Source organism: Mytilus californianus, unplaced genomic scaffold (assembly GCF_021869535.1).
Source record: "Mytilus californianus isolate M0D057914Y unplaced genomic scaffold, xbMytCali1.0.p SCAF_2, whole genome shotgun sequence".
Taxonomy (NCBI): Eukaryota; Metazoa; Mollusca; class Bivalvia; order Mytilida; family Mytilidae; genus Mytilus; species Mytilus californianus.
In genome coordinates, this window is record NW_026262668.1 from 139,404,359 (window position 1) to 139,427,986 (window position 23,628).

Below are 23,628 nucleotides of genomic sequence, written 5' to 3' on the forward strand. Positions count from 1 at the left end.
CACTAGGCCCCCGAGGTCTCCTGATCGATACAATGCATATTTTGTAGTTTTTCCCCTTTAAATAAGGGAGATTATCAGCTACTTCTGGTTTTAAAAAAGTAACGTCTTATGTCAACTGATAGCTTTCTTTATATTTATACCAAAATTAATTGGTTTCTAGGTATTTTCCTTTGAAATACGGGAGATCATGGGCTATTTCCTGTGTATAAAATGTCACTTACTGTGTCATATGTTAGCTTATATAACTCTGATTTAAAAACATATAGAGTTTCTATTTTTTTTTTGCAGGAAACAAGGGAGATAAGTTGCTACTTCTGATTTCATATGATAGGTTACTTCAAACTGTTTCTTAAAAATATATGGTTTCCAGGTACTTTTACATGAAATAAGTGCAAAAATGTTACTTGATTTATATACGTCCGTTTGACCTTTTTCATTGTTAGATGATGTCAAACCTAATGCAAAAGACCTTATGACTTAATTATGTACCAGTGTGAATTTATAGCAAAGGTCAAAACATAAAACGGCAAATTAACCTTTGAACTTGACCTCAATTTCAAGGTCAAAGGTCATGTATCTCAAATGAAAAAAAAATAGGTCTATAATAAGAATGGTTAAGAAGTTATCCTACCAAACAGTTCATTTTTAATATTTAAGGGGGAACTATAAACACTCATCAGAGCACTTCAACTCAAATCTATTTTCATTGCATCTTTTTTACAACTGACAATTTGACAAAATCTGATATTGACAACTTTTATTCTTTCTGAGGAGTCGAGATAACAAGCACAGTTAAAAATTAAGAACATGGCCTTGACTTTTGACCTTAACCTCAATTTCCTGCTTATGGACCAATGACCTACATCAAACGACACGAGGAGTCAATGTATCTAAGACTTATGGGGTTATGAACTTATGAGTTACACCAACATATCACTCATGTGAAACATATAAAGGGAAATAACTCTTAACTCTTGTTACGCATCGATCCAAATTTTAACAGATCATCCTAATGAAGTAACAAAACCTAGTTTCAAAATCCCAATGATTGTTTGATATTATATACCAAATATCTAATTGACAAGTTGAGAAACAGAAGCTACATTTCAGAACCAAAAGTGCCGGAAGAACAAAAAATCAACATATCAAGGGCAACAACTCTAAAACAGGTTGATATTCTGAACACTTTTAACATAGCTCATATAGTTTCCAAGAGAACAGAAAAGAATAATTGTCAAAAACTGTGAAAATCGATTGAAAAATCCTTATATTTAAAGGGCTTATAGGGTCAACGAATTTTATGAAATATACAGGTAAATAGATCATGCCATGTTGATCATTTTAGTTATTCCCACTTTTCCCCTAGCTACTCTGGTTTTCGAAACAATAAGTCATAAGGGGTTCCGCGGGACCCTGTGTCTTGCCTGCGATTGGTGCTGTCAGTGTAAAAGTGTATTATGTATTGCCTAAAAACTAAGCCCATTTATCAGTAAAATGAAGAAATCTGAGAACAAAATTTGAACTTTTAAAGATTTTCACATGCTATTCCTTGATCTTGAATAAGCTTATTTCGAAGTTTCAAAACAATCCATGAAGATTTAACAACGTTATTGATGCCTAAAAATGTAATCCCAAACTGTTTGTAAAATGTAAACTGCAAAAAAGCATGTCCACTTATCAGTAAAATACAGAAAAATGAAAAATATCAAAATTTTATTCAGACATTATCTCTTAATAATAAAAAAAGATTCTGCCAAAGTTTCATAATATTCTATGAAAGCTTTAAAAATTTATTGATGTTTAAAACCACACTAACTCCAGACTGCATCTAAAGTTAACTGCAAAAAAACAAAAACCTGAGTATTTTTATCAGTAAAATACAGAAAACCGAAAAATATTAAACTTTGGATATTGTCTTTTGATCATAAAACAACTTCTGTCAAAGTTTCACACACGCTCAAAGTCTCGCCTGCTTTACTTATCGTGATTAAACTTATATTAAAAGTCTGTAATATGACGGTTTATTCCTTTTACATTAAAAAAATTTAGCAATCACAGATTAGGTTTTGGTTTTGGACTCTTTGTATTGGAAAATGTAATACAAAACATTACACAGTTGTTCTTGTAAATTTATCAGTTATCATTCGTAAAAACTGAATTCACACGACCCCCCCCCCCCCCCCCCCCACGCCCACCCCAAAAATAAATAAATAAATAAATGTATAATTCATTATAATATATTGTTGACACTAAAAAAAACTAGAGGCTCTAAAGAGCCTGTGTCGCTCACCTTGGTCTATGTGCATATCAAACAAAGGACACAGATGGATTCATGACAAAACTGTGTTTCGGTGATGGTGATGTGTTTGTAGATCTTACTTTACTGAACATTCTTGCTCCTTACTATTATCTTTATCTATAATGAACTTGGCCCAGTAGTTACAGTGGAAAATATTATGTAAAAATTTACAAAAATTTACAAAATTTATGAAAATTGTAAAAAATTGACTATAAAGGGCAATAACTCCTTAAGGGGACAATTGACAATTTTGATCATGTGACTTTTTTGTAGATCTTACTTTGCTGTACATTATTGCCGTTTACAGTTTATCTCTATCTATAATAATATTCGAGATAATAACCATAAGCTGCAAAATTTTCTTAAAATGACCAATTCAGGGGCAGCAACCCAACAACGTGTTGCCTGATTGGTCTGAAAATTTCAGGGCAGATAGATCTTGACCTAATGAACAATTTTATTTTCGTCAGATTTGCTCTTAATGCTTTGGTTTCAGAGATATAAGCCAAAATCTACATTTTACCCCTATGTTCTATTTTTAGCCATGGCAGCCATCTTGATTGGTTGGCCGGGTCACCGGACACATTTTTTAAACTAAATACCCCAATGATGATTGTGGCCAAGTTTGGACAAATTTGGCCAAGTAGTTTCAGAGGAGAAGATTTTTGTAAAAGATTACAAAAATTTACGAAAAATAGTTAAAAATTAACTATAAAGGGCAATAACTCCTTAAGGGGTCAACTGAATATTTTGGTCAAGTTGACTTATTTGTAGATCTTACTTTGCTGAACATTATTGCTGTTTACAGTTTATCTCTATCTATAATAATATTCAAGATAATAACCAAAAACGGCAAAATTTCCTTAAAATTACCAATTCAGGGGCAGCAACCAAACAACGGAATGTCCGATTCATCTGAAAATTTCAGGGCAGATAGATCTTGACCTGATAAACAATTTTACCTCATGTCAGATTTGCTCTAAATGCTTTGGTTTCAGAGATATAAGCCAAAATCTACATTTTACCCCTATGTTCTATTTTTAACCATGGCGGCCATCTTGGTTGGTTGACCGGATCACCGGACACATTTTTTAAACTAGATACCCCAATGATGATTGTGACCAAGTTTGGTTAAATTTGACCCAGTAGTTTCAGAGGAGAAGATTTTTGTAAAAGTTAACAGACGACGCCGGACGACGACGACGACGACGACGGACGACGGACGCAAAGTGATGAGAAAAGCTCACTTGGCCCTTCGGGCCAGGTGAGCTAATAAAAAAATAATATCCAATTTTGATTTATTTTCTCCGAAATTACGTTTTTTCAACCTATATACATATATAGGTGACGCATGCAGATTTCTTATATCTATTGTTCTCTGTGTAATTTATTCACTGGGAAGTTTAAGTTTCTTCTAAGAGAAATTCATCACTCTTTGATTTATTTACCTGAGTAAAAAAAAATATCTTCTAAATAGATGAAAATATATGTTTCAACTAAAAAAACTGCACGTGATTTTGTATTTACACATGTATTTAATTAACATTTTCAATCTGTTCAATATAAACACTATTTTCATCATGAAAAGTTGATTTCTGACAAAAGTTTTAGCATTATTTCTATTGAAATTTGCATTTTTTGGTTTTTGTTTAGTTATAGAATACATTTAAGAAGACCGTCATTTTCCAGTTTTTATTTGTCAAACCCCCCAAAAAACAAATTTAAATAGGAACGATGTTGACGATTTTATCAGAAATCAACTTTAATGTTTGAATCACTGTTTACATTCAACAGATTGAAAATATATTACTGATATTGAATAAATACAACATCACATGCAGTTTTGTGAGTGTAAAATTAATCTTTTAGAAGATATTTTTTACTCAGGTAAATTAATCAATAAGTGATGGATTTCTCTTGAAAGAAATTTAAAGGTCCCAGTGAAAAACTACACAGAGAACAATAGCTATATTGTAATTTAAATGGGACAATAGAACTGACAAAAGTTTAAATAGATTGACCAATAGATGAATCTGAAAAAGTTTCATTTGGTTCGCAAAAAGCATGTTTTAAGATAAATGATCTAATCCTGGCGACTTTATTTTAGTTTTGAAATCGCTTTAGAAATTTCTTCTTGACTAATAGACTAATAAGCATGTCAAGTTCATTAAAGATTTTTTTTTCTTTTTGTAGAGTGTCTAGTAATTTATCAAGCTCGCTTAGGCGTTGTTTGAAGTTGTCTTTTACTTCGTTTAGATTTAGATTTTTGAAGTGATTCACCCAGGTGGACGGATCAACGGAAGAACTTTTCAGGTCTCTTTCTCTCATATTTCTCAAGTCATTAACAATATTCCAAAAAGCTTTGGATTATTCTCATGAAGAGATTCCAACTGGGTCAATATTGACTGCCTATGCTGTCTATACTTAAACCCCCGCATTTTTGTATTCTCTTGATAAAGTTTGCAGTAATGGTTTTTCACGAATTTGCCCTTGGGTAAGCTATAAATCTAAGCATATCTGAGGAGGTTTTGTCTAGTTTTCCCAAGATCTTTGTCAAACCATTTTTTATTTTTAGGTTTTGATGGGGGAGTTTTTACAAATTTTGGCATTTTGAGAGATGAATGTGCATCTGACAATATAAGATCAGTAAGTTCTGTCGTCGCTTCATCAACTGACTCTTGTGTGTTTATAATACAGTTATTGTTAAACTCTAAAAGCTTGTTTTGTATATCTGTTGAACACATTGCAGGCTGGAACTTATAAGAAGAATCATCAGACCAAATAAAATTAGGTGCCATAGGTTGTATACAGACACTTTAATCTTTTGTACAGTATACCTTGCTGACATTGTCCATTCCAGTATCTGATAAGGTAGGTATAAAGTCAGCTACCTTCAAGTGTAAAACCTGATCCAGGTTACCCTCCGACACCATGACATAATCTACCACAATTACTCCATTAATTCTAACGCCATTAGGAGTTTAACATGTATAGTGGCTATCATATCACCAAGGGTGCGACCATTAAGGATTCGTATTTGTAGACTCGCACATAGGTCCTTGCCTCTTGTATCTATGGTCATATCTGGACTATATCTATTGAGTATCTTTTTATCGATAAGATAATTATCATAGACTGGTGTGTATCGGTGGTCATCATGTAAAATGAAATCAGATTCTACCGATACATATATCTGCTTCAATACAATCTAGGAAATGTTGCGGACGCCATCACGGGTTGGTTGACCGTTATGGAATATCCGTTTTACAGATGATAGCGGATATGTTCCTAGTGTCGTAACCACAATCCCGTCCCCCTTTTTCCGAATGTGACCTACCGAATTAGACTTATTACCGGGTTTGTACTAACATGAGCAACACGACAGGTGCCACATGTGAAGCAGGATCTGCTTACCATTCCGGAGCACCTGAGATCACCCCCAGTTTTTGGTGGGGTTCGTGTTGCTCAGTCGTTAGTTTTCTATGCTGTGTTTTGTGTACTATTGTTTGTCTGTTTGTCTTTTTCTTTTTTAGCCATGGCGTTGTCAGTTTATTTTCGACTTATGAGTTTGAATGTCCCTCTGGTATCTTTCGCTTCTCTTTTAGATCCTTGGTGTATGCTGAGCCACTAGGTGGATAATAAGCAATACAAATCATTGTTAAAACCCAAAACATCCATATCAAGTTTCATCCATTGATAGTCAGGATTACTATTTTTTAATATTTGAACATGACTTTTTACAGCTGGTTTACTCAAAAATGCCAAACCGCCAAAATGACGATTATTGTGCTTTGATGTTGTCTCTACATTCTGGGTGATAATGAAACTGACCAATGTTAAAAATGTTGGCATTATATCCCAGATGCGTTTCAGCTAAAAAAAAACTATATCATATCTGTTTATTTCTTTTAAAAAGAGTGGGTCTGTTGTCTTATCATTAGTTTTAGATATTAAGCCCCTTGTGTTCCAAAAGCACGTTTTGATACATGCACTAGATCTTGAACTGATTGGCATTTTATTCATATACCTAACAGGTAACATCCACGAAATAAAAAGAAATGACTATATACAGCCAAAAATAAAAAGAAAATGACAAGAATAGTTTTCCTTAATTCTTTTAGATTTAACTGAATCAGTTAATCAAATTTAGCTAAGATTGAGCTAAAAAACAAACAAAACAAAACAAACAAAACAGAAAACAGGAATTTACCGGTTTTACTTCAGGTTAAACTGGGGAATTTATTGCTTGCAAATGTATCTGTGTATAGATAGTTGCTTCTTTAACTAGTTTTACTTAAAAAAAAAGTGGAAAGAAAATTATTAACAACACAACTTCTAGGATATCTACGTGCTTAAACAAACGTATTTGTAATGCCTCTACAGCCAGATTGTTTAACAAAAATGCTCGTGGATATCCACAAATTTTCCAGTGCAATGCCAAAAAGTGACTAACCTGTTTTAGATTAACTTAAAAAAATACTGTAAGGTCAACAGTGAACGGGAGAGCTTTTTCGCTCTCCTTTTCCTGTGAACATTACCTGAAAAACTCAAAACCTTATATATGTGGTAACTTGAACCCAATCTAAGTGTGGTATTCAATATGTGGGACAGACGGGACGAGAGTATTACAGAAGAAATCAAGAACACCTTTACCGCTTTCGTAGACCTAAAACATTCAAAAATTTGATATATCAACACTTAGATATGCATAATTACAATCTAAAACTTATAAAATCCAACCACTTGAAACTGTTCAGAAACAACCAGGAGAATCACACCAGCAATTTGAAAAATCACGTGAAGTTCGCGAATTATTTTGGATAAAAAGACTTCAAACAGCTTATCCTCTCGGTCTCAATGACAAAATATTAGGACAGGGGAACATAACTAAAACTTCTATCGATGTCATTAATACTTAGAAATAATAGGTCTCATGGTAAACGCAAAACCCGTAATCAACGTATTAAACATCGTATAAATTATACACTTGCTGCTCTGTTATCTATAATAAAAAATAATGGCAGACATCAAGTATTATGCAAACTGGGTCAGATACCAATAAGTAAATTATATGCTATTTTTCTGGAGTGTGATAAAATTTCTTTTTTTAGTCCGTTGTATGAATACACCTGTATTTTTACAGCCTTTTGTCATCACAGGCTGTTTCCTAGTATCGATAAACCTGAAAATCATAAACGGCATTTTCTTAAATTAAAATATATAAATAGAGGTATTGATTTTATTAACTTATCTAGTATATTCAATGACTCTACCATCTAAAGCCAAATACCTCCATATTTTGATAATATAGAACCACCTATCATTTCGTATTCTTATAAAAAAAAAAACCAGCAGAAGTTTCATTTTAATTATACGTCAGTTACATCAGACGTCAATATAGAAAATAATGTTCCTTCCACTTGAGACTGTGAAACATCTAGTTTTAGATATGTTCCCTATGGTCATGTCATTACAGGAGTCCGAGACCTCAACATCGTCGAAGACCGTGAGGTCAAAACTTTTCTTAAGAAAGTACCGAAATATCGTCCTCCATCTATAATAGATTGGAAACAGTGTCGTCAGGTCATTAAAGACGCTCTGTCTGCCTACTGTAAAAATTGGTGTAAACGTGAAAAATCTGATAAAAAATCTCTAGACAATTATTTGAATAAAATTACGAATACTGTTAATATTCGTATATCTTATTTTGAAAACAATTCTGAAATTAATAAAAGGGTCCATGATATTCCCATTTTTAGAATAAAACTCCAAGTACTCGCAAAGCGGTTTGTGTTCGTACCGGCAGACAAAACAGCCAATAATGTAGTGGTGGTGTGACGCATATACTACACGGAAGTTCTCCAAAACGAAATTATCAATTCTTCTACATTCAGGTCCGTACGCTCCACAGAGAGTCAAATTGTAAACAAGCATATCACTGCCACTACCCAGCTTAAAGCCTCTTCCGAACATTTGAAAGTCCCTACTATGTACTGGTTACCTAAATCGCACAAAAAACCATTTAAATTCCGTTTCATCTCCGCATCTAGTAAGTGTTCTACTACTAATCTATCAGTGCTTCTAACTACATCCCTTACTACTATCAAAGAACTTGTTATTAACTTTTGTAATAGAGCTTATGAAAAGAATGGTATTAATTATTTTTGGAGTGTTAAATTTTTTTTAGAGGATTTAGATAAAATACATGCTTTCGATGGTCCTTTTAATTCTGCTGATAGTTATGATTTTTCTACTCTCTACACTACACTTCCACACAATCTTATCAAGAAAAAGTTTTTTTATTTAATTAAATGGTCTTTTGAAAAATCTCATTGCAAATTTATTTGCTGTAACTCGTTTAAAGCCTTTTTCTGTAACGAAAAAAGGAAAGTATGCTAGATACACTAACTGGAAATGTGAAGATATGATTGAAGCTTTAAATTTTCTCCTGGACAACATATATGTACGTTTCGGCGATAAAGTGTATCGACAAGTAGTAGGTATTCCTATGGGCACTAACTGCGCCCCTTTAATAGCAGATTTATTCCTGTATTGCTATGGATCTCAGTTTATGACCAAACTCAGTAAAGACACGTCATTGTTACATTTGGTTGTTACTTTCAACAATACCTACCGTTATCTGGATGATATTTTTTAGTTAAATAATTCTGAGTTCTCTAAACATACTACCGAAATTTACCCAAAAGAACTTACTTTAACTAAATCTAACATAAACAGCAGTAGTTGTCCTTTTCTAGATTTAGACATTTCAATTTCTAAAGGGAAACTCCATACTAAAATGTACGACAAAAGAGACGATTTGTCATTTCCTATTGTTAATTTTCCTTTTTTAGACGGTGATGTTCCTTTGGTTTCATACGGTTTTTATATATCCCAACTCGTTCGTTATGCCCGTGTGTGTAGTGATGTCATAGATTTAAACGAACGTAATCAATGCATCACTGGTAAATTATTAAGACAGGGATTTCGTTACCATAAATTACTTAAAACTTTTACTAAATTATTTCATAGATACAAAGATTTGATTAGTAAATTTGGCTGTACCTTTAGAAAACTTATTAAAAACTGTATTTCACATCCTAAATTTTACGGTAATATTGTACTAAAAGCGCGGAAATCACTTTGTGATCCGTGTAAACTCATCGAACCTTTAAACAAGCTTATTAGTAAAGGTTATCTAACCAATGGTGTAATTAGATCTTTGAATTAGTTTACATTGGCACTTATATCGATTTTGTCATCAGCAAATTAAAACATAACTAAATTTGTATTCTTTTCAAACGGGATGTATAAAGACACACCCACGTTCATTTTTATATATAAAGAGGTTAACTCCTAACTGTCCTACTGCCTGTCGATACATTTATTTTGGCATTGCACAAGTCATGTCTTCTTTGACTGTCCATGACGTTAAAATACTAAATCCCTGGGATGTGTTTTAGTTGATTTTAGTCTCTGATGCATGATTTTTTATTATTAATTGTTTTTGGCTTTTAACTAGCTGTCAGTAACTGCGAGTACTCTCAAATCGTTCTTTCTTGTTAATTTGACCTGTTGATACTATTTGTAATGCTTTTTTGTTATTTAATGATTACTTATTCAGGGTTATATCTGGTCTATATGCCAGCTTTGATAAGTGTTTGGTATTACTATAAATTTTCACTTCTTCGTACTATGAATATAAAAATTATTCATTTTGTAATAATATTTCCTTTCTCCACATAACAACAAAATTATTTTCATTTACCTGTGTATGATATTATTGTAAATGGCGGATTTTTGTTCAAGTTTATTATTATTTTTCTGAAATTGTTTAACATTTCACAGCGGTATAATACTGTTACTTTAATTATTCATCCCTTATTTTATTGATTTTGTATTTCCATTGTATCATAGATCAAATTTATTCGTTCAGTGTATGTTCACTTGTGTTAATATGTCTTTTGATTGAGTTAAGCCATTTCAATTGATATTTTATAGTGTGTCTTTCTATGTTGTGATGTTACACTATTGTTTCAGATAAGGGTGAAGGTTTGAAACGTTTAAACCCGCTGCAATTGTTTGCACCTTTCCTATGTCAGGAATCTGATGTTCAGTAGTTGTCGTTTGTTGATGTGGTTGATAAGTATTTCTCGTTTCTCTTTTTTTATATAGATTAGACCGTTGGTTTTCCCGATTGAATTGTTTTACACTAGTAATTTTTTGGGCCCTTTATAGCTTGCTGTTCGGTGTGAGCCAAGGCTCCGTGTTGAAGACCGTTCTTTGACCTATAATGGTTTACTTTTATAAATTGTGACTTGGATGGAGAGTTGTCTCATTGGCACTCGTACCACATCTTCTTATATCTATATAGCAATTGTAAAATACAATATGTGTAATCAAATGACAATTTGATATTGACTAGATCAGTACATATATATATTTTATAGGTAGTAAAACATTGTGCTTTTCAATATTGTCGTTGACCACATCCACGTCCACGTCCTTGGGCCTTTCTTGACTTCGATTGGCTTCTTGAGCGGCAGCTAGGCAAAGGCACATCTAATGCAGCATGTACGGCACGTTTTATATTGCCGGCTAAGACTGAAATTCCTTTGTCATTGAGATTGTAGCATCATCTCGTATAAGTTTTTTATTTGGTTTACCGTAGAGGAGCATATTACTATGTTCTGAAAAGTAGACACTATTCATACCAGAAATCATCTGTTTCAACAAAACATTAATTATCTGCCCATTTGTTGAATTATTTTAAATGGTGTAACATCTTGGAGTTGTGAATGAAACAACAATTTTAATAAGTGGCCATTTTGATAAGATGAGTGACATACCGGCACTACTGGTTTTTTGGTCTCCATGTCATTAGTGAACAAATAAAGTGCCAAGACTGAAGGTGGAGTTGTAACTGTTGCTAGATATTCAGTGGCTTGCTGCATTGTATATTTTGTTACTTTGTAAACTTCAGCTATATTTGTAAGTTTCGGTGCATTAATTCCCTCAGTGTTAAATGTCCCAACAAGTAAAACGGTCAGGTTGGTGTTTGATGGGCTTGTTGGGATGTCAGCTTTGAATTGTGGTCCAGAATCTATCATTGTTGCGAGTTGCATTTTTAATTCAAATATTTCACTCCTCGAGATATTAAGTTTCGAAAAAAGTTCTTTGACTGATAGATTGAGGCATTGAATTTCATCGTTCTTATCCCTTATTCTGTTTTCATAAGTTTCTTGTGCATAGCTGGCATTGGAGACGGTATTCCTTAACAATTCCGGTGTCTCATTTAACAAGCTTTTATCATGAGATATTTCATCCTTCAGATGATATAGTTTGTTTTCTAATATAGAAATGTTCCCATTTGCTTGAGATTTAGTCATGTTAGTTGTAGTCTTTAAGGTATCTATCTTTGAGTTAAGATCAGTGATTATTTTATCAGTGTTGTCTTTAAGGTATCCATCTTTGAGTTAATAGCAGGGATTATTTTATCAGTGTTGTCTTTAAGGTATCTATCTTTGAGTTAAGACCAGTGATTATTTTATCAGTGTTGTCTTTAAGGTATCTATCTTTGAGTTAAGATCAGTGATTATTCTATCAGTGTTGTCTTTAAAGTATCTATCTTTGAGTTAAGATCAGTGATTATTTTATCAGTGTTGTCTTTAAGGTATCCATCTTTGAGTTAATAGCAGGGATTATTTTATCAGTGTTGTCTTTCAGGTATCTATCTTTGAGTTAAGATCAGTGATTATTTTATCAGTGTTGTCTTTCAGGTATCTATCTTTGAGTTAAGAGCAGTGATTATTTTATCAGTGTTGTCTTTAAAGTATCTATCTTTGAGTTAAGAACAGTGATTATTTTATCAGTGTTGTCTTTAAGGTATCTATCTTTGAGTTAAGAGCAGTGATTATTTTATCAGTGTTGTCTTTAAGGTATCTATATTTGAGTTAAGAGCAGGGATTATTTTATCAGTGTTGACTTTAAGGTATCTATCTTTGAGTTAAGATCAGTGATTATTTTATCAGTGTTGTCTGTAAGTTATCTATCTTTGAGTTAAGAGTAGGGATTATTTTATCAGTGTAGTCTTTACAACTATTTTCTAACTTCAGAATAGCATTAGAGAAATAGGATTCCATCCTTTCTAAGTCACATTTATCAATACATGTAAAATTGAGAATGAAAACGGGGAACTTATCTGTGAAAATGATGTAGATGTTTTATATGAAGATATGTTAGATTGTGAAATATCTGTTGAAGAAGTATTTAATGTTTTAAAATGTTAAAAAAAAAACGGTAAATCACCTGGATATGACGAAATACCAGTTGAATTGTACAAGAACCAAACTATGTTAAATACACTAACAAGAGTTTTTATACGCCCGTCAAAATTTTGACGGGACGTATTATGGTATACAAATGTCGTCTGTCCGTCTGTCCGTCTGTCCGGCGTAAACATGTCGCACCGTAACTTGAGAACGACCTATCCAAGTTTCATGAAACTTACCATAGTTGTTTCTTATGATGGTCAATCGATCTGTATACTTTTTGGTGAAAATAAGATTAAAACTTTTTGAGTTACGGGACTTAGTAACTAAAACAGGTGTTTGTTTTTTTTTTCACATATCGCGCCGTTTCTCAAAAACAATTTATGATTATTGCTTAAAACTTTACACACTTCTTAGTTATATTAATCTTAAGATCTGTATACTTTTTGGTGATGATTCAAAATTTTATTTTTGAGTTATTGAGTATTTTGTATAAAAAAAGGGGGAGGGTTTTTTTCACATATCTCGCCGTATCTCAAAAACGATTTATGATTATTACTTAAAATTTTACACACTTCTTCGTTATATTAACCTAAAGATCTATATACTTTTTGGTTTTGATTCAAAGTTTTATTTTAGAGATATTGAGTTTTTTGTAAAAAAAAGGGGGGTTTTCGCATGTTGCGCCGTATGTCAGAAACTATTTATGATTATTGCATAAAAATTCACACACAAGGCGACGGGCGTATCATGCGCTCATGGCGCAGCTGTTTATTAATATATGTTTTGACTCTGGTAACGTTCCATTAATGTGGTCAAAAGGGATTATAACGCCAATTCCAAAAAGCTCAACATCAGATCCGAGGGATCCTTTGTCGTACCGTAGCACCGGGTTCCTACAACTGTACTGTGGAGTATAGAACTCACGACTTACCCATAAGCTTGATGTTGATGATATTGACTTCCTATGTGACGAACAAAACGGTTTTAGAAAAGGTCGTAGTACTGTCGACCATTTAAGTACACTGTCTACTATTATAGAAACTAGAAAACTTCGTAAACAATCAACATGTGGCATCCATTGACTTCAAAAAAGCTTATGATTGGATAAATAGAAATTTATTATTTTGTAAATTAAAATCAATTAGTATTAGCTCAAAAATATTACAGTCACTTTATTCTCTTTATGATAATGTACAGTCTTGTGTTAAAGTAAATGGTAACTTAACAGATTTGTGGTCTAAAACAAGGATGTGTCCTTTCGCCTTTGTTATTTAATATCTATATAAACGATCTTGTTGATGAGGTTAAGAAATTAAACTTAGGTATAGACATTGAAAATCATTAGGTTAGCATGTTGTTATATGCAGATGATCTTGTATTTATTAATGAGAATGAGAGTGATTTACACAAAAATATTAGATGTTTTGAATATATATGAATTTTCCCGCGTTTCGACTAGTAATAGCGGGAAAATGTCTGTATTAACGGTTTGTAAATAAGGTATTGTCCAATCAGGTTTTGTTTGTAATCAAAATTGATTGCAGGTAAAAGGTATACATGTAAATGTATCTCACTTTCTAGCCGTCCTTTGAAGCGTACACATCAAAATGGACGCCGAACTTCAAGAGCAAATCAGAATTCAAGTCTCGAATATTTTGACGGTAAATCAAAACGACATGATAACCCAAATGCGTTCGATTATTTCCAGCGAAATGGGAAAGATGCATGTGCAACAACAACAGATTGCAGAAACACAGGTTTCCAAGATAGAAGCTACCTTGACGGATGGACCCAAATTCAAACTAGAGGCTCTAAAGAGCCTGTGTCGCTCACCTTGGTCTATGTGCATATCAAACAAAGGACACTCTCCAACAATGTAGATGAGAATAGACTTCATGACAAAAATCTCTATTTTGTTGATCTTGTATTACTGATTTTTTAGTCTGTTTAGTTTCTCTCTATCTTCTTTAGTTTTTGCTCAAAACACAAAAGAGGGTAAAAAAAATCATCATTTAAGGGCAATCACTCCTATGAAGAGTGACAGTCTACTAACTATATCTGCAAAATTTGAGTTTTTAATAGATCTTGCCTTGCTGATCATTTTTGTGATTTAAAGTGTTTATTTATCTATTATGATTTAAATCATATAAGGCATAACGTAAAAAAAAGTTTTCTCTCTAAATATCATAGTTTTCATGAAAATAGGCAAAAATGAAAAAAATGGTAAAATTTGTCATTTATGGGCAATAACTCCTATAAGAATTTGTCTAACAGTTTTGACATATATGGACAATCGGTAGACCTCATTATTCTGAACATTTTTGCTCCTTTCAGATTTTCTCTATTTATAACATTTCAAAAAATAATAGACAAAACTTGCATTTTACCCCTATGTTCTATTTTTAGCCATGTCGGCCAATTGGTTGGTAGGTGGGGTCATCCGACACATTTTTTTAAACTAGATACCCTAATGATGATTGTGGCCAATTTTGGTTAAATTTGTCTCAGTAGTTTTAGAGGAGAAGATTTTTGTAAAAGATCACAAAAAATTACAAAAAATTGTTAAAAAATTACTATAAAGGGCAATAACTCCTTAAGGGGTCAACTGACCATTTTGGTCAAGTTGACTTATTTGTAGATCTTACTCTGCTGAACATTATTGCTGTTTACAGTTTATCTCTATCTATAATAATATTCAAGATAATAACCAAAAACGGCAAAATTTCCTTTAAATTACCAATTCAGGGGCAGCAACCCAACAACGGGTCGTCCGATTCATCTGGAAATTTGAGGGCAGATAGATCTTGACCTGATAAACAATTTTACCCCATGTCAGATTTGCTCTAAATGCTTTGGTTTCAGAGATATAAGCCAAAATCTACATTTTACCCCTATGTTCTATTTTTAGCCATGGCGGCCATCTTGGTTGTTTGGCCGGGTCACCGGACACATTTTTTAAACTAGATACCCCAATGATGATTGTGGCCAAGTTTGGTTAAATTTGGCAAAGTAGTTTCAGAGGAGAAGATTTTTGTAAAAGATTACAAAAATTTACGAAAAATGGTTCAAAATTAACTATAAAGGGCAATAACTCCTTAAGGGGTCAACTGACCATTTAAGTCAAGTTGACTTATTTGTAGATCTTACTTTGCTGAACATTATTGCTGTTTACAGTTTATCTCTATCTATAATAATATTCAAGATAATAACCAAAAACGGCAAAATTTCCTTAAAATTACCAATTCAGGGGCAGCAACCCAACAACGGGTTGTCCGATTCATCTGGAAATTTGAGGGCAGATAGATCTTGACCTGATAAACAATTTTACCCCATGTCAGATTTGCTCTAAATGCTTTGGTTTCAGAGATATAAGCCAAAATCTACATTTTACCCCTATGTTCTATTTTTAGCCATGGCGGCCATCTTGGTTGTTTGGCCGGGTCACCGGACACATTTTTTAAACTAGATACCCCAATGATGATTGTGGCCAAGTTTGGTTAAATTTGGCAAAGTAGTTTCAGAGGAGAAGATTTTTGTAAAAGATTACAAAAATTTACGAAAAATGGTTCAAAATTAACTATAAAGGGCAATAACTCCTTAAGGGGTCAACTGACCATTTAAGTCAAGTTGACTTATTTGTAGATCTTACTTTGCTGAACATTATTGCTGTTTACAGTTTATCTCTATCTATAATAATATTCAAGATAATAACCAAAAACGGCAAAATTTCCTTAAAATTACCAATTCAGGGGCAGCAACCTAACAACGGGTTGTCCGATTCATCTGGAAATTTGAGGGCAGATAGATCTTGACCTGATAAACAATTTTACCCCATGTCAGATTTGCTCTAAATGCTTTGGTTTCAGAGATATAAGCCAAAATCTACATTTTACCCCTATGTTCTATTTTTAGCCATGGCGGCCATCTTGGTTGTTTGGCCGGGTAACCGGACACATTTTTTAAACTAGATACCAAAATGATGATTGTGGCCAAGTTTGGTTAAATTTGGCCATGTAGTTTCAGAGGAGAAGATTTTTGTAAAAGTTTACGGACGACGGACGACGGACGACGGACGCAGGACGACGGACGACGGACGCAAAGTGATGAGAAAAGCTCACTTGACCTTTCAGGTCAGGTGAGCTAAAAACGAGGGAATGAAGAGCAGTTTAAGCAAAACATGAAGGTGCTCAGCAAAATGAAAGAAGCAGACAGTCTGTTAGATGGTACCAATCCAACACCGGATACCGTATGCAAAGCCAAGGAGAAGTTAGCGGAAGGTATTTCTTGAATGAACTATAGACAAAAGTTAATACGTATTGCAGATTCATCCGAGCTGGGCTGGCGAGTCGTACACGAATATGAAACCAACCCACTTGCAGATGATTCGGAAGATGAAAGGAAATTGTATAAGGCTGAAAACAGAAACAGAGCAGAAAGAAAGGTGAAAGCTGATAAGACAAAGAAAGCTAGACGAGTACATCCCTACGTCCAACCAGCAGAAAAAGCAGTTATGACGAGAAAACCAGGCAGATGTTTCAATTGTGGTGTGAAAGGACATTGGAAACAGGAATGTCCTGAGAAACAGCAAAGAAAAAATGATAAGATAAGTAATCTTAATACTTTAAATAGGTGTAATTTAGAAGAACACGTAGATAACTTATGTATAAAGGTTGATACAATTAAATCACCAGTCAATAGTTTGAGAAAACACATAAACAAATGGAAAATCATTCAAGCAAGTGATTACATTTTAAATGTTATTGACAAAGGGTATATGTTACCGTTAAAAACTTTACCTGAGAACGTTTTATTAGATAATAATAGATCAGCCAAAGACAACAAATCATTTGTTAAAGATGAAATTGAGAAATTATTATCTAAAGGGTGTATATCAGAAGTATTTGTAAAGCCTAAGGTCGTAAATCCATTAACGGTTGCAGGTAACAAGTCAAAACTTAGATTAGTGCTTGACTGTCGTCACATCAATCCACATTTATATCAGTTCAGATATAAATACGAAGATGCCTCTGTGGCAAGAAAACTGTTTTCTAAGGGCGATTATCTGTTTTCTTTTGATTTGAAGTCAGCTTATCATCATATTATGGTACAGCAGGAAGACAGAACATATTTGGGTTTTCAGTGGGAGTCTAAATTTTACATATTTAATGTTTTGTGTTTCGGATTGGCTACAGCAGGTTTTATATTTTCAAAAGTCTTAAGAGAGGTTATAAGGTATTGGAGATCTAACAGTATCAGGATCCTAATATATCTTGATGATGGTTTAGGGGGTGCTGACAATTATGATGAATGCACTACAGTTAGCCATAGAATAAGGGCAGATTTAATCGATTTTGGCTTCATTATTGCTGAGGAAAAGTGTAACTGGAACCCGGTCCAAGTGATAACTTTCTTGGGAATGATATGGGATACATCTGAAGGTAGAATTAGAATAACAAACGAGAGAATTGACAGGATAATAAAATGTATATCCTGCATTTGTAACAGGTTTCCAGACAAACGTGTGATATCAGTGAAATTATTAGCTTCTGTTATTGGTCAGTTAATATCTACACAAGGTGTGTTGGGTACAACTGTAAGGTTAAGGACTCGGTATGCCTATGATTGTGTTCAGGATAGAACATCATGGGAGGCACCGGTCTGGGTTACTCCAGAAGCGGAGGTAGAATTAGGGTTTTGGTTATCAAACATAGAAAGGTTAAATACAGATGGTGCATTATTTAGTCAGTTGACAAACGAAGCATGTGATGTAAACATGTTTTCGGATGCCTCAGGTGAAGGCTATGGAGGATATATAGCTGAGGCAGGGAACAGCAAAACGGTTGAAATGTTTGGTGCATATGAAGCACATGAAACAAACATGAGTTCTACTTGGAGAGAACTTGAGGCTGTTCATAGGGTTTTGAAAACTAATTTGCCTACATTGAATGGGCAAAGTGTAAGAATACATACTGAAAATAAAAATGTTGAAACTATTATTAAGGTCGGTAGTAAAAAGACTCACTTGCAAGATATAAACATGGAAATTCAAAATGCATGTGAACAAAGCAATGTTTCGTTTTTTGCGCAATGGATACCGAGAGAAAATAATACACATGCAGACACTTTAAGTAGGTTGAACGATTGCGATGACTGGGGTGTACAAACATGGCTGTTTCGTACGCTTGATAGAGAGTGGGGTCCTCATACAGTAGATCGTTTTGCGTCTTCATATAACAAAAAATGTGATAATTTTAATTCCAAGTTCTGGTGTCAGGGAAAAGTAAAATCACAAAAATACTGAACTCCGAGGAAAATTCAATCGGAAAGTCCCTAATCACAATGCAAAATCAAATGACAAAACACATTAAACGAATGGACAACAACTGTCATATTCCTGACTTGGTACAGGCATTTTCAAATGTAGAAAATGGTGGATTGAACCTGGTTTTATAGCGCTAAACCTCTCACTTGTACGACAGTCTTATCAAATAGGGAACGAGCGGTGTTGATGCTTTCAAACAGCATTGGGATAAAGAAAATAACTGGTTAGTCCCACCACCTTCGATAGTTACGGAAACAGTTAAAAAGATGTTGAAAGATAGGGCAGTTGGTACGTTAGTTATACCCGAATGGAAGTCGGCTCCTTATTGGCCGGTCTTGTCAGAGGGTAACGGATTTAAATATTTTGTTAAAAATCATAAGATCTTTCCGGGTTCAAGGATAACTCATAGAGGAAGAGGGCGAAATGGGATTTTCGGTATGATTAAACAAAATTTCAATTTCGTTGCTATGCGTGTTGAAATTTAGGTTATTAGATTATCATAGATTGCATTTCTGTTTTCCAGGAATAGGTTTGAGAGACAAAATTAAGGAAGATGTGAAAGATGCCGGAGTAGACGAGGAATCTGAACTTTTCAAGTATGCAGAACATATGTCCAGTTACATTGTGAACAGTAGAAGTGATAATACAGCAAAATCGTACTTTTATGCATTTAAACGTTGGGAAACATTCATTAAAAAACATGGTTTTCAAGCTTTACCAGCACAACCGGTTCATATAGCTTTGTACATAACTTATTTGCTTGACACTGGTGCTACTTGTAACACTATCAATTCTGCTATTTATAGTATAAAATGGGTGCATGAAATGAGTAATTTTGCAGATCCAACTAAAAATTCACATTTACATTCTTTACAAGAATCTGCCAAGAGAGTGGCTACTGTTAAGAAGCACAAGAAGGACCCTGTTTCATTAGATATGTTATTGCAATTGTGCAGAATGTTTTCAAATAATCAAGATTTACTTGTGGTTCGTGATTTAGCAATGATTTTACTGTCTTTTGCTGGGTTTTTGCGTTACGATGAGATTAGCTCTCTTTTGTGTAAAAATGTTAAAGTTAAATCTGATTATTTAATTTTGTATATAGAGAAGAGTAAGACTGACCAGTATCGTAATGGTAATGAGGTTTTAATTTCCAAGGGGGATACCATTGCTTGTCCATATGAGATGTTTTTGAGATATGTAAATCTTTCAGGTGTCAATTTGGAATCGAATTTTTCCTTTTTAGACCTATTTTTCGTTCTAAAAGTATTTGTAAACTTATATATTAAAACAAAAAGCTTAGTTATACTACAGCCAGAGAAAGCATTATTTCTAGACTGAAACTAGTGTCAAAAGACCTGAAGCTTGGATTGCAGTCAATGCGGTCAGGTGGGGCTACTGCTGCTGCAAATTCGGGTGTCAATGATAGGGTATGGAAACGACACGGTCGTTGGAAAAGTGACAGTAGCAAGGATGGTTACGTTATGGACTCAGTTGAAAAAAGGCTGCAAGTAACGAAGCATTTAGGATTGTAAATAGTTTTTGCTTCTCGTCCCGGTTCCCCCTATATTTGTAAGTTTTCTAGCGTACTTGACGGGCTAGTCGGCAAAATTAATATTGTTTTTAATTTGTATATTAATTATGGTAAACGTACATAGTGCTTATGTACGATGGGGTGTAGGTCGGTCAGTATTTTAATAGAGTAAATACGGTGTTGTACTAATGACCTTACTGTTAATTAAGAAAAACCTAAAATAGTACATTTTAGAACACAGTCTGTATCTAGATCAAATTTTCCATTTTTGTTTAATGGTAACAATATTGATAATGTTTCCCAATACACATATTTAGGTTTATTGTTTACTGAGCATTTAAGCTATGAGAATATGGCAAAAGCAGTTGCTAAAGCCGCAAGTAGATCGTTGGGTTTGTTGATATCTAAATGTAAAGCTAATGGTGGTTTTCAATATTGTACATTTACAAAATTGTTTGATACGCTTGTATGGTCTGTAATAGATTATGGTGCCTCTATATGGGGTACACGTGATTTTTCATGTATAAATAGTGTAAAAAATAGAGCCATGCGTTTTATCATGGGTGTAGGAAAATACACACCTAATATATCTTTGTATGGTGACATGGGCTGGATGCCATGCAAAATCAAACAGTGGACTAGTGTTTTTTAGAAATTGGACAAGATTAAATAAAATGAATGATGATAGAGTAAATAAGAAAGTGTATATATGGGGTAACACATGTAAAAGAGTAAAAAATTGGCATTTTAGAGTAAAAAATAAGTTTAAAGAACTTGATATGGAATATTTGTGCAATGGTGCTATTTTGAACAAGGATTTAAATAAGAATATCGAAAATGTATCTTTTGAAAAATTTAAGGAAGAATGGTATGACAAAATTATGTCAAATAATAAAAATAAATTACATGCATATAGAATGTTCAAAAATGTATATGGAATAGAAAATTATTTGATTTTTAATATACCTGGTAGATACAGGAGTGCTTTAGCCAAATTAAGATGTGGTGTAGCACCCATCAGAATTGAAACTGGTCGTTTTGAAAATATTGATATTGAAAATAGAGTACGTTTTAACTGTACTGATGACGTTGAAGATGAAAAACATGTTTTGTTAAACTGTCCTGTATATTCAGATATTCGTAATGTTATTTTTAATCATGCTAGTATTGTTGATGAGAATTTTTTTAACATATGTCTGATAATGAAAAATTGATATTTCTTTTTACAAATGAAAATATGGTATTTTATGCTTATTTAAGATTGTTTTATAGTCTCTCATAACTCTTTATAGAGTGGCTCTTGTTGTTAACTTGTGTTTTAATATTCTGTATATTTTATATGTAACAAGTGGTGTGACTTAAATAAAATATTTGACTTGTCTTGCGTTAAAGAGACAACAACCCGACCAAAGAGCAGAAAACACCCCAAGGCCACCAATGGGTTTTCAACACAGCGAGAAAATCTAGCACCCGGAGGCGGGGTTCAGCTGGCCTCTAAACAATAATGTATACTAGTTCAGTGAAAATGGACGTCACACTAAACTCCGAAACATATAAATGAACCAAAATTAAAAAAACATACAAGACTAACAAAGGCCAGAGGTTCCTGACTTGGGACAGGCGCAAAAATGCGGCGGGGTTTAACATGTTTTGTGAGATTTCCACCCTCCCCCTATACCTCCAGCCAATGATAGAAAAAACAAACACACAGCAATCCGCACAATAAAATTCAGTGAAAAAGAAGTCAGAGTCCGATGTTAGAATAGGTAACAGAAGAAACTAAGCAAAATGACAATAATCAACATAAATTAACAAATGACTACTAGCAGTTACTGACATGCCAGACCTAAATTAAACTGATTGAAAGATTATGTCTTCATCACAATCCCTCCCGTTAGAGGTTTAGTATCATACCATCATAAAATATACGATACAAGAACATAACCCGTATCATGCCAACAACTGGTTTTAGAATAAATGTTTTTATTTCCGATGCAAAGACCCTACGAATTAAAAAAAATGCCATCTTTAATGACCTGTTGTCAGGTCAATTGACTTATTTGCTTATTAAAATTTCCCTCTATTACAGTTTCTGCAAAAACATAATACACGAGTAAAACATATCTTTCAATGGCAGTAACTCCTATAAGAGATCAATTTACGAAGATTTTCTTTACCAACCATAGTTTCTTGAAAAAATTCGTAAGGGTTCCGCGGAACCCAGTGTCTCGCCTACTTTTTCTGTTAATCGCAGGCTCAACAAAAATGAGGAAGTAAATCAATAAAAATATTCCTCTTGATACTATCTTTTGATTGTAAGAAGCTTCTGTCCAAGTTTGGTAAAAATCCGGATAGTTTATGAATCTAATAAATGTTTAAAAACTTTAACTGCAGACTGAATGTAATGTTAACTGGAAGAAAACAAAATTTCCTTCTAGATACTAGCATTTGATCATAAACAAGCTTCTGTCCAAGTTTGGTACAAATCCAAAATAGTTTAAGAAAGTTATTAAAATTTTAAAAACTTTAACCACAGAGTGAATGCGTTGTTTCCTGGCAGAAAATCTAAGTCCATTTAAAAGTAAAATACGAAAAAAATGGATTTATTTTTTTACAAAATTTCCTTCTAGATACTAGCTTTTGATCATAAACAAGCTTCTGTCCAAGTTTAGTACAAATCCAAAATAGTATAAGAAAGTTATTAAAATTTTAAAAACTTTAACCACAGAGTGAATGTGTTGTTTCCTGGCAGAAAATCTAAGTCAATTTAAAAGTAAAATAAGGAAAAAATGGATATTTTTTTTTACAAAATTTACTTCTGGATACTATCTTATGATCATAAACAAGTTTCTGTCCAAGTTTGGTAGAAACCCAGGATAGTTTAAAGAAAGTTATTACAATTTTAAAAACTTTAACCACAGAGTGAATGTAATATTTCCCTGCAGAAAAACTAAGTCCATTTATAAGTAAAATACGGAAAAAATGGAATTTTATTTTTACAAAATTTACTTCTGGATACTATCTTATGATCATAAACAAGCTTCTGTCCAAGTTTGGTAGAAATCCAGGATAGTTTAAGAAAGTTATTAAAATTTCAAAAACTTTAACCACAGAGTGAATATTTGTGGACGCCGCCGACGACAACGACGACGACGACGACGACGACGACGCCGACGTAATGTAGGATCGCTATGTCTCG

At 33.4% G+C, this 23,628-nt stretch overlaps 1 protein-coding gene across 1 annotated transcript; it reads left to right on the top strand.

Annotated features, from left to right (window-relative positions):
* The first annotated feature begins 16,721 nt into the window (after nucleotides 1–16,721).
* On the top strand, nucleotides 16,722–21,171 carry LOC127731241 (uncharacterized). The gene is made up of 2 exons (XM_052240258.1): nucleotides 16,722–17,513; nucleotides 19,419–21,171. Exons 1-2 carry the CDS (start codon nucleotides 16,862–16,864, stop codon nucleotides 20,234–20,236), a joined length of 1,470 nt encoding a protein of 489 aa, XP_052096218.1. The 5' UTR covers nucleotides 16,722–16,861; the 3' UTR covers nucleotides 20,237–21,171.
* Nucleotides 21,172–23,628: the final 2,457 nt, after the last annotated feature.

Bases quoted from the DNA above. Each gene is read 5' to 3' on its own strand.
- LOC127731241 (XM_052240258.1), top strand. From the start codon at position 16,862: ATGAACTATAGACAAAAGTTAATACGTATTGCAGATTCATCCGAGCTG. The intron at 17,514-19,418 runs GTAACAAGTCAA...TCTGTTTTCCAG, and splicing joins AAATCCATTAACGGTTGCAG to GAATAGGTTTGAGAGACAAA.